At 46.6% G+C, this 12,322-nt stretch overlaps 1 protein-coding gene across 1 annotated transcript; it reads right to left on the bottom strand.

Moving 5' to 3' along the window:
• Positions 1 to 1,404: 1,404 nt before the first annotated feature.
• Ripply3 (ripply transcriptional repressor 3) lies at positions 1,405 to 12,013 on the bottom strand. The gene is made up of 4 exons (XM_045151081.1): positions 11,890 to 12,013; positions 10,619 to 10,691; positions 4,615 to 4,682; positions 1,405 to 2,345 (listed from the first exon to the last, which is right to left on the bottom strand). The coding sequence occupies exons 1-4, from the start codon at positions 11,991 to 11,993 to the stop codon at positions 2,066 to 2,068; spliced, it is 525 nt and encodes a 174-aa protein (XP_045007016.1). The 5' UTR covers positions 11,994 to 12,013; the 3' UTR covers positions 1,405 to 2,065.
• Positions 12,014 to 12,322: the final 309 nt, after the last annotated feature.

Here is a 12,322-nt window from a genome sequence, read left to right as displayed (position 1 = left end):
ACTGGATTGTGCAGAAATTTGATGCTTTGGTGAAAACATTAGCATTGTGTAATAGCCAAGGCAAAAAAGAAGAATTAAAATGACCAAAAGGCAAAAATAAAGGTTTTGTAAGTACTTTAAGGTTCGTTTTACTAGTAGAGTAATTGCTGAATATGCACAAGACCCTGGGTTGAAGAATGTATTTGACTTCACAATGCATGCTGTTCTATACAATTTGGGTTGTTAAAATATTTGTCTGTCTTATTTATATTTTTTAAAAATAGAAGTAGGCTATTTGAGAATGAGGTTATAGGCTATTTCATTTATTTGTTGGTTTCCTTCTGAATTCTTTTTTTAAATTTATGATAAGGAGAGAAAACCAGGGCTGCAAATGAACTCCAGATGTGTGTGCCACTTAGTGCAAGTGGCTTCACATGGATACTGGAAATCGACCCTGCACCAACTCTCCAGCCCTCCTGCATCCTTTTCTTTTCTTTCTTTCTTTTTTTTTTTTTTTTTTGCTTTTTGAAGTAGGGTCTCACTCTTGCCCAGGCTGGCCTGAAATTCACTATGTAGTCTCAGGGTGGCCTCAAACTCGTGGTGCTCCACCTACCTCTGCCTCCCGAGTGCTGGGATTAAAGGCGTGCGCCACCATGCCGGCCTTTTTCCTTTCTTTCTTCCCTCCTTCCTTTCTTTCTTTCCTTCTTCTTTTTTTTTGATATTGGGAGTTGAACCTAGGGCCTGTGCATGCTACTCTTGTCACTGAGCTATAGCCCCAGCCTTTCTTGTATTTTTTTTTTTTTTTTGACACAAGGTCTCCCTAATTGTCCATGATGGACTTGAACTCTCTATAGTCCAGGCAGACCTTGAACTTGCAATCCTCCTGCCTTAGCCTCTTGAGTAGCTAGGCTTGTGAGGCCTGGATCTTCTTCATTCTTAAAAATGATAAATATGGGCTGGGCATGGTGGCTCACGCCTTTAATCCCAGCACTCAGGAGGCAGAGGTAGAAAGATAGCTGTGAGCTCAAGGCCACCATGAAACTACATAGTGAATTCTAGGTCAGCCTGGGCTAGGGTGAGACCCTACATCAAAAAACAAAAGCAAAAACAAAAAAGATAAATGTACTTTTAAAAGAGTAAAGTATAAAAATCCTGACTAGTTAAAATAAAAAAAAAAACATTTTAAAACCTGACTAGTTTTAGAATTGATAAATTATTTTACATAAAAGTATCAAACATTCTTTCAAAATATTTATTCCAAGTAGAAATTGATGTAATGTACTATATACAGGAAAACAACTATAGTAAGATAAGTGAAAAGTCTTAAGGAATATATTCATTGAATCATCAAAACATAAAAAATTTGAAATCGTTTTATATATTTTAATTAAAAGGCATGCTATCCCAATCATGTAATAAGACCATGGAAGTCACCAAGTAAGAATTAACACTTTGGCGACTTATGTACTCATACACACAACCCTCATGCAGTTTTCATTTACACAGTCCTTACACAATTATCACAACCATTTTATCCAGAAGTATCCCTCAGATGTTCATAGCTTCTTATTTGTTACCCTGCTGGAAATGATGCAGTGTTTTGATTTTTCATTTTTCCCAAGTTACAAAGAATTCGTTATCAGAATGCTACCAAGTCAACCCTTGGATAATGGGTTAAAACTGGGACTTAGTTATTTAAATTATCTTTACGAAAGGAAAACTGTCTAAATAACTGGCGTCAGACTCAGGGAGGGGTGGGAGTGACTTACTGCCCTACTTGAAATAATTTGTAATCTGATCCGCAGAATGGCAAAGCTGGCTGAAAGTCCCTTTGCTGGTAACAGCCCTTGCTGACACAAACCTCTTTGTTGCAGCACCCTCTCTGGAAGGTGAAGGTACGCATGAGTGCACTAGAAAAGTCCACAAGAAAAGAAAAAGTAAAAGCTGTCTGGTGGCCCTGAACTGGTACTGAGCAGAAGCAGGCCGCCCCAGCCCAGGGACACCTCTGCAGAGATGCCTGCAGACCCGGCAGGACCGTCCCCGGGATCTGGGATGGGGGCTTGGGAAGTGGAGGCAGAGACGAGATTCATTTAGGGGAGCAGTCAGTGTCTCCTGGAGGGTGAATGTGAAGTGGCTGGGCCTCGCTTCCTTCGGATGAAGGACCGAACCCGGCGCTGCCCTGGAGACCTCCCGTCCACTGCTCTTGGAGGTGGGTGGGCTGGGCGTCCTCCTCCGGCTCCTCTTCCGACTCCGACCCGGAGTCGTCGTTGTAGAAGTGAATGGTGGCCTGCACAGGGAAGCTGGCCAGCACCTTCACCCCGGAACTCTGCAAGTATTCTTGCTGCTTTGAGATAGGTAAGTAAAGTCTAATGGAGAAGAGACAAATGCACCATTAGAAACAACCTCCTTCCTGCTCTTCCTGACTGGTTTTTGCCTTCTCCTGTACAGAACGATTGTTAAGTCACCAGAACACAGAACTGTGGGCATCTGCTGAGGGCCCGGGAAATGAACCCCCCCCCCCCCACACACACACACTAGTAGACAGAGAGACAGAGTGCATATTGAAGGTATATCCAAGATAGAAATATTGACAAAGTTTAGGTTTTGGCCATGCTAGAAAGTAGCCATTTATTAGTGGTGTATTTGCAAGTGAATTTGTAGGGTTCTCAAAGCTGTTTTAAAATGTGCTAACAGGGCTGGAGAGATGGCTTAGCGGGTAAGTGCTTGCCTGTGAAGCCTCAGGACCCAGGTTCGAGGTTCAATTCCCCAGGACCCACGTTAGCCAGATGCACAAGGGGGTGCACGCGTCTGGAGTTTGTTTGCAGTGGCTGGAGGCCCTGGCGTGCCCATTATCTCTCTCTCTCTCTTTCTCTCTGTGCCTCTTTCTCTCTCTGTCTGTCGCTCTCAAATAAATAAACAAAAAATACAATAAAATGTGCTAACAACAGCAACAAATAGTGGGGTGGTAACATGACTGGATCAGAATAATATTGACAATAGCACTGAGACTAGCGATAGGTGCATGGGTTCACTATGTAAACTGTCCGCTTTTTAAAAATATCTTTTATTTATTTATTTGAGAGAGAGAAAGAGGCAGATAAAGAGAGAGAATGGACACGTCAGGGCCTCTAGCCACTGCAAACGAACTCCAGGTGCATGTGCCCCCATGTGCATCTGGCTTACATGGGTCCTGGAGAATCGAACTGAGATCTGTGGCTTTGCAGGCAAGTGCCTTAACTGCTAATCCATCTCTCCAGCCCTAAACTGTCCACTTTTGTGTATATTTGAAGAATTCTGTGAAATCTAAATAAAATCTTCTATCCAGTGTAATGCACTCACAACATTTGCAGCAAGGTAAAAACATGGAAAGCCAGGCGGTGGTGGCGCATGCTTTTAATCCCAGCACTCGGGAAGCAGAGGTTAGAGGATCACCATGAGTTCAAGGCCACCCTGAGACTATGTAGTGATTTCCAGGTCAGCCTGAGCTAGAGTGAGACCCTACCTCAAAAAAAAAAAAAGAAAGAAAGAAAAGAAAAGAAAAGAAAAGAAAAAGAAAGAAAAGTGTGGATATAAAGGACACAGGAAGCTTCTGTCTTCTGAGTTCTAGGAACTCAAATTTATTTCTAAAAATGAGCATCACTGTGTTACATTGAGATTTTTCCAGCCTCTTAAGGGAGCCGGGGGCTGGGGGGGGGGGAACATCCCAAGGACCGCTATCAGCAGAGGCATCCCTAGTTTTGGTGAAGAAATAAGAGACAGAGAAAGGTTGTTAGAATAAGAAACAGAGACAGAATCTGAGGAGCAGGCAGAAATCCTGAGCTTGTGCTGCTCACCAAGGAGGATAAAATGTAAGTGGAAGGCAGAGCACTGGCCACCCTCAGGAGCAGGAATGGATCACGGCACTCAGCTTGGCCAGGAAAATGCTCTCACGCGCATGCTCACACCCACAGTGCTGGAGGAGCCGCCAACCCATATATATATTTTTGTTATCCCTAATTTAAATATTTTCATGTATTTATTTGCAAGCAGAGAGAGGGAGGAGACAGAATGGGTGTGCCAGGGCCTCCAGCCATTGCAAATGAACTTCAGATCCATGAGCTGCTGTGTATCTGGCTGTATGTGAATACTGAGGAATTGAACCCCGGTTTTTAGGCCCTGTAGGCAAGTACCTTAACTACTGAGCCATCTCTCTAGCCCAGCTTGTGTATTTTAAATAGACTAGACATGTGTGCCTTAAATGCACTAGAGAATATGTTAGCTTATAAACTTGGAAGAGAGCAGACATGCACTTCAGCATCTAAGTAAATACAAGTAAGTTAAATCACACAAGTCATATGTAGTGAAATTCAACACAAGGCACACTATGCGACACAAGATATAAATAGATGGGCGAAAACAGAAAACCCAATCCCAGTTTGTAACCACAACACTGACTGAAAGACTCTTGAATGATTGCAGAAATCTGGCAAAAAAATCCTTGAAATCCCTTAGTATAAGGAAACAAAACCATAGCAGAGAATATATTTAATTATTTCCCACTTGCTGAAAACATATGCAGGTGAAGACATCAATGTGCATTAATGGTCATATCAAGAGGAAATCACATATTTCTTACCGTGACATCGCACATATTACCTGACGGGATGTTGAAACCCAAAGGCTCCCTTTGATCCCAAGTGACACTGGTTCCCCCCAGGCTCGCACTGTAAAGACAGCAAGCACAGGTGCCGTCAGGGAGTTGCTGAAGGTTCCATCCTGAAGTGTTTGAGGACACAGTCTAGGCAGTCTACAATGGTTACTGGCAGTCCCTGTTTCAGAGAGTCAAAACGCCAGGATCTAACAGGCCCCTCTTGCAAGATCTTTTTGTACAGTGTGCCACATATGGGGAAAGTTTGAATCCTAGATTTTATTTAGAAACTCATGTGTGTGTGTGTGTGTGTGTGTGTGATGAAAGCAGAAGACTGGCTAGTGGAAGAAGAGAAAGGGAGGAGATGGGGTGAATAGGGTCAAAGTAAATGACACCCTTAAATTTTCGTTATGTGGTGTGAATGTCAATTGTCTTTAAATACTTGGTCCCCAGCTGGTGCTGCTGTCTGGAAAGGTTGCGAAATCTTCAGCCTTGCTGAAAGAAGTGGATTGCTAGGGATGGGACCCAGAGTTTTCTAGGCTCACTCCACTTCCTGTTTGTCCTCTGTCTCCTGACTATGACTGCAATGTGATCAGCTCTGCTCCAGCCACCAGACTTTCCCTGCCATGACAGAATGAATACTCCTGGAACTGCAAGCTGCATTAAATGGCTTCCTTCCTTAAATTGTTCTGGTCAAGTATTTATTCACAGTAACAAGAAAGTAACAATCCTATGCACAGTGAATATACACCCATTTAAAAAAAAAAAAAAGCTGAGGTTGAGAATTTAGCTCAGTGGATAAGTGCTTCCCTAGCAAGCACAAGGCCCTGGGTTCAGTCCTCAGCACCAAAAAAGGAAAAGAAAAAAAAAAAAAAAGCTGGAAAGACACAGGGCCTTAGCCATGTGCCACGGATGTCCCTAGCCACAAACCCATACCTGGACCTTTTCCTCACTAAAAATGAGGAATGTGTTTGATCTTTTCCCAGGCACAATATGGTAATCGAGAGAGTTTGCTGGCAGAGTGAAGTAGCACTTTCTTAATGGTGGGAGCCTAGTATGAAATGAATGAGACGCTGATGGTCAAAGAACTCCACAGACAGGCTAAGTCCTGATTCCAGAACAGCTTCCATACTCACTGCTGAACCTGGATTTGATCCTGAAGACAGATTTCTGAGCCCTATTGAATCTAGTTTTGTTTGATGTTAGAGACCAGTTTTTGAGTTGGGAGTACAATAGTCACACCTGTATTTTAAGGATGATGGTGGCCACTCTGAGTTGCAGATGCACTAGACTGAGGTAAGAGTTTGAGGTAAGAGATGATGACAATATGAGCTGGGGAAGGAAGCAAAGGCAGAATGAAAGTCCACTTCCACAGTGCCCACTTGGAAATCGGGAGCTGAGGAAATCAGAGGGAAGCTCTTCTAAGTCTACGTGAGTACGGACAATGTCACTGAGACCATGGAACAGAGGCAAGCTAAGCTCGTCCATGATAACTGACAAAGGTGGCCAGAAAGCTGAGGGTCAGTCCCATTCTGCTCAAACTCTGGGTGTGGGGCCTGAATGGATTCAGCCTGAACTACAGTCTGGTTGTCCAAGGGGCTGGATCCCTGATCTCAGATAGCTTAGTTACTGTGGAAAGTGGCATGTGGGACATCTTTGGATGGACCAGTCTGGGACCTGATCATGGGGCTTATGAAGGTTGGATTGAAAACCCTGAGTTTTCAGATTCTATGTGGTAATCATAACCAGATTAGGAACAGGATGAAACCTGGGATGGTTTTCTAGAAAGATCTCTGAGGATTTTGGTAATTGTTGATGTATTTCCATGCCATTCCATCTTCCAGAGCACCCTGGTAGTTCTGGTGAAGGTGGTGGGGGTATCTTTGGAGGGGGGTTGTGTGTGTGTTTGTGTACATGTACATAAGACACCTGAGAGTACACCAGCCTACCAGAAGACACCCTAGACATAATAGCTTATCATGACATTTTTAATCACTCACCATGAGAAGCTAAAGAAAATAAACAGAAGCTTTGTGAACAAAACCTTTTGCACCATTGCTCTCTCTTGGGCTACAGAAAATCATTTCTGTGTTAAGCTGGTTGGAGTGACAAATGATCTCTACTGCTCAGGCTGTCAAACTTCAAGCAACCTCGTCCTGCTAAGGATGGACCGCGCTATGCTCTGTGGTGGGCCAGGCTCAGGGGTTCAAGGCTATCCTCAGCTACACAGTAATTCAAAGCCAGCCTAGGCTACATGAGACCCTGTCTCAAAAGAAAACAATAGGGACTGGGGAAATGGCTTAGTGGTCACGGCATTTGCCTGCGAAGCCTAAGGACTTGGGTTTGATTCCCCAGGACCCATGTAAGCCAGATGCGCAAGGAGGCACAGGTGTCTAGAGTTCGTATGTGGTGGCTAGAGGCCCTGGCATGCCCATTCTCTCTATCTGTTTCTTTCTCTCTCATAAATAAATAAATAAAATATTTTTTAATGTAATTTTTTTTTTTTTTTGGTTTTTCGAGGTAGGGTCTCACTCTGGTCCAGGCTGACCTGGAATTAACTCTGTCATCTCAGGGTGGCCTTGAACTCATGGCAATCCTCCTACCTCTGCCTCCCGAGTGCTGGGATTAAAGGCGTGCGCCACCACGCCCAGCTTAAAATATTTTTTAAAAAAATCTGGGACTGGAGAGATGGCTTAGCCATTAAGTCTCTTGCCTGTGAAGCCTAAGGACCCATGTTCAACTCTCCAGATCCCACATAAGCCAGGTGCACAAAGGTGAGGCAAGCGCAAGGTCACACATGCCCACTAGGTGGTGCAAGCATCTGGATTTTGATTGCATGGTTCCCTGGCACACCAATTCTCTCTCTCTCTGACTGTCTTTATCTCTCTAAAAAAAGATCTGTAACCCACAAACACATATTTTTAATCTTTAAAAACGCGGTAGAGCCGGGCATGGTGGTGCACACCCTTAATCCCAGCACTCAGGAGGCAGAAGTAGGCGGATCACCATGAGTTCGAGGCCACCCTGAGACTACACAGTGAATTCTAGGTCAGCCTGAGCTAGGATGAGACCCTACTTCGAAAAACAAGACAAAACAACAACAAAAGCCAGGCATGGCCTTACACACCTGTTACCCAGAGCTGAGTGGGTAGAGACAAGAGGATCTTTGGTCAGTCAGTCAAACCAGAACCCTGAGATCTTCAGGTTCCGTGAGAGACACTGTCTCCAGGAACCCAACATCCTCCTGGGGCCTCTGTGCATCTGCACACAGGGTGTGCACATCTGTACACACACTCAAACGCCACACACCCATACACACATCAGGCATACGTACTACACACACGCACACACTAAAAATGCTGTAGAGTCTCCCAAAAGATTGTTTTGTTTTTGCTTCTTGTTGGCTTTTTGAGACAGGGTCTTGTTATATATCCCTGGCTTTCCCAGAACTTGCTACGTATCCCACGCTGGCCTTGAACTTTCAGCCACCCTCCTGCCTCTGTCTCTCAAGTGCTGGGGTTACAGGCATCTCCACCAAACCCAGTTTCCAAAAGATGCTACTACAGATCCTTTCTTAAGGAAGCAAGCGATGTAATAGTCCCACTTTGGGAGTTGAGTGGGAACGGGAATGTATGCCAGTTAAGCCTCATGCTTGAGGCACGTGTGCTTTCTTCAGATCCGAGGAAGAGGGTCAAGCTGGGAAACCTTCACCCACGTGCCTCTGACCAGGCTAAGGCTAAGGTGGGAAGTCCGGACATGGGACAGGCCCAGCAGAGCAACCCCTGAGGATTTTCCAGGGAATCCACCGTCCTGGGCAATCGGCCAGGAGGGAAATGCTACAGAGGTCAAGAAAGGCTTTGGCTAGCCTCTGATAGCTCAGTGGTACAACGTTTACTTCTCACAGACAAATCCCTAGGTTCCATCTTCTAACAAGATCTGGGCTTTTTGTTTGTTTGTTTGTTTTGTTTTTAAATTCCCTGTATAGTATTGACTCTGGGGAAATACTGAACAGGCCCTGGCACCAAGTATTTATCATGCTTTAACAGGAGAGGGTGTGTCTGAGCAAGAAGCATCTGGAGCCCAAGCAGAGCCACACTCACCCAGCTGCGCCGTGGGCAAGCCTGAATACCCACGCCTGCAGTGGTCAGAGGTCTCTGTCCTCCTACATGCTGAGCCCTGTCTGCCAAGATCTGTCGGCTGGGACTGGGGATATAGCTCAGTGGTGGAGAGCTTGCTTACCTATGCTCAAAGCCAGGGGTTGGATCCCAAATCCTGGCCAGGGTGTGGGTGGGGTAGGGCCTTGCATCATAAAGAGTGCTACACCCTCCTAGGGAACACTACCCTCCCCCCCACCCAAATCCTGAATTCAACTGCGTCCTCTGAGTAGCAATCAACTGGAAAAGGGCCGCACCTTAACATTGCTCTGCAAGCAATCCCTACCCTCCTCACAAAGCGGCTTTCTCATCACAGAAGAAAACCAAAGCAGCCCCGCCATGCGCTAGGCAGTAAGCAAGCAGTTCCCAGACCACATGTGTTTATTTAAAGGAAAAGTTAACGATGGTAAACATCTCTCCCTTCAAATCTTTTTTTTTTTTAATTTATTTATTGGAGAGCGACAGACACAGAGAGAAAGACAGATAGAGGGAGAGAGAGAGAGTGGGCGCGCCAGGGCTTCCAGCCTCTGCAAATGAACTCCAGACGCGTGCGCCCCCTTGTGCATCTGGCTAACGTGGGACCTGGAGAACCGAGCCTCGAACCGGGGTCCTTAGGCTTCACAGGCAAGCGGTTAACCGCTAAGCCATCTCTCCAGCCCCAAATCTTATTTTTAAGAACTTGAATTTGAATCATCATTCCATCATTAAACATTCTATATGATAATTTGGGCTGAAAATATCACACCTGTGTTCAATTGTCCCAGGATCTGCTTCATTCCTTAAAATAAGAAATAGTAGCTGGGTGTGATAGCGCACGCCTTTAATTCCGGCACTGGGGAGGCAGAGGCAGGAGGATCACTGTAAATTGGAGGCCACCCTGAGAAGACATAGTGAATTCCAGGTCAGCCTGGGCTAGAGTGAGACCCTACCTCGAAAAACAACAAACAAACAAAAACAAAACAAAGCAAAAAAAAGTAACAGAGTTAAAATGACCAGCATTTCAAGTAATGGAATAAAGTAGCTAAAATATTTAAAAAAAAAAAAACAATGGCAGGCTACTTTCCCATGCTAAATTTTCCTCTGTGAACACAGTATCAACACACACAGCCTTATACCACATGCTTTATCTAAATCAAATGCACCATCCTCCCCAGCTAGGTTAACTTTTTGGTGTCTTAAAAGTCATCAATTTGTATTTGAAAACATAACAAATATAAGCAACCCTTTGCCTTCATAAGTTAAAAGTACTTAAGTTACCAATGCAAGATAACAAAGGAATAGTGGTGGCAATGAATCTTTGCCTACAAAGCCCGCGGCTTGAGTGTGTTTGCTCAGACAACATGAGTCCCCCAAGGAGTGCTCCCACACAGGGCTGACAGCGCTTCAAAAAGGGGCTTTTAACTGCACCTTCTGGGCACTTCAGATGTGGGTCTGCTCTCCTTAGCTCTGTGGCCCCAGATCCCCACTAATGGTGCGCTGGGATTTTCACCAGGGTGACAGGATTCCTTCCCCCGTCTCCCCCCACCCCACCACACACACCTGCTGGTTTGCAGAAGAAACTGGAATGTGGAAGAAATCCCTTGTAATTACTAAGAAACAGTCATGCCACCATGGCTATGCTTTTCAATCATGGGGGAGGAATCGGGAGCCCAGTTTGAAAGAGCCTCGGGTCTGACTGACACCTGCTCACGAGGGCTGGCTCAGCCTTCCAGACTCTGGGCACTTCTGGGTCAGATGACCAAGGGAGGGATGAGGGAGGATAAGGGAGGAATGAGTTTCTTTCATGGTTCCTTTATTTTAGAAATGGTGCCACTTTCTGGCTTAACCGGTTACCTACCACACCCACAGCTACCCTTACCCGCCTGGCAGTTCTGGTCAGCTCAGCATCTCCAGGGGTCAGCATCCATGGTCTCCAGGGAGCTGGGCTTGAACTGCAAGGCAAGCACCAAGAGAGTGTGGATCTCAGACATTTCTGCTCTGTTGCTGTTGCTTTGTTTTTTTGCTTTTTGAGGTAGGGTCTCACTCTAGCCCAGACTGGCCTGGAATTCACTATGTAGTCTCAGGGTGGCCTCGAACTCACAACAAGCCTCTTACCTCTCCCTCCTGAGTGCTGGGGTTAAAGGTGTGCGCCACCACGCCCTGCTTACTGCCTTCTTAAATGCTGTCAGGGGGCTGGAGAGATGGCTTAGCGGTTAAGGAGTTTGCCTGCAAAGCCAGAGGACCCAGGTTCAATTCCCCAGGACCCACGTTAGCCAGACGCACAAGGGGGCGCACGTGTCTGGAGTTCGTTGGCAGTGGTTGGAGGCCCTGGGGCGCCCATTCTCTCTCTCTCTCTCTCTCTCTCCCTCTTTCTCTGTTAAATAAATAACAACAAAGTATTTTTTTTAAAGGTATTTTAAATGCTATCAGAAGAGTCTAGTGTCGGCCTGAAAAAAAATAAAATCCTGGACACCCTGGCGTTAGCTCAAGGTCCCTGTGGCTGGTCAGATACCTCCTGCTTTTGCTATTCCAGTAGATTTCCCAGTCCCAAATCCAACACCATTATTGGTGGGGAACATACTAGTTGAGGAATTTTTCTCCCAACGAATTCTTCAACATTTTCCACTATAGCTGGCTACTTTGTTGCTGGTTAGCTTGAGCTATGCCCTCTCTGTGCCATTTGAAGGACTTGATTGTAAAGAAATGATCCGGTGGCATCCTACCACCTCGCCAAAGGGAGTGAACCATTGTTAATTCAACGCCTTCCCTCCCTCCCCGGCTAGTCTGATTCCTTAAAACTCCACTACTTTAAACAGGGCAGGGGCCCAGGAATGGGCGGACAACGAGCGGGGCACGGGGCAAACATACACTTGTCACCTTGTGACAGCGAGATGACCCTTTAGCGAGATTCATTCCCTCCCACATCTTGAAACTTCCCAGCCCGGTAAAACTTCAGCACTTCAATAAACGCAAACATGCGGCTCACTTCCTGGCCAGGTCTATCCCTGGGCTGTTGCACTTTAGAATTCCAGGGAATCCCAGGTGTCTGGCTACGGAGCGTGCTGGGAACTCCATCCACTCCCGTCCCAAGGGGCTGGGAGCATCCCTCTCAGTCCTTGCGTCCAGCGGTGGCCGCAGGGACACCCTCACCTTTCGGGCCCGTGCTGCGGAGATGGCCTCCGGGGATCGTCCCCAGGACAGTGGCTGAGATGTCCCCGAGCCTCTCGGACTCCAGTGGCAGCCTCGGGTCTCATGGTTTCTGCTACCCCGAGTCTGGATGCCTGGGGGCCGAGCGCGCTCACCTACGGGCTCGCTCCGCGCCAGGTTTAAAAACAGGGGCGGGGCCGGGAGGGGACCCGGGAAAGTGCGCGCGCGAGAGGCTGGTGCGCGGGGGACAGCGGACACTAGAGCCCAGGGCGGGGTGGACAGCAAAGTTCAAGGGAGGGGTCCCGAGTGGCCAGGATGGTAGCGGGGGGAGGGAGTGAAAGGGAGGACTGGAGAAGCCCAGGACGACAGTGGAAAAGGGACAAAAGGAAACCCGGGAGGCGGGGGGGGGGAGGGGGGGTCCCCAGGGCCTGGATCG

Source organism: Jaculus jaculus, chromosome 5 (assembly GCF_020740685.1).
Source record: "Jaculus jaculus isolate mJacJac1 chromosome 5, mJacJac1.mat.Y.cur, whole genome shotgun sequence".
Classification (NCBI taxonomy): domain Eukaryota; kingdom Metazoa; phylum Chordata; class Mammalia; order Rodentia; family Dipodidae; genus Jaculus; species Jaculus jaculus.
Note: the sequence above shows the minus strand (reverse complement) of the source record. Positions and strands in the feature narration are given on the sequence as shown.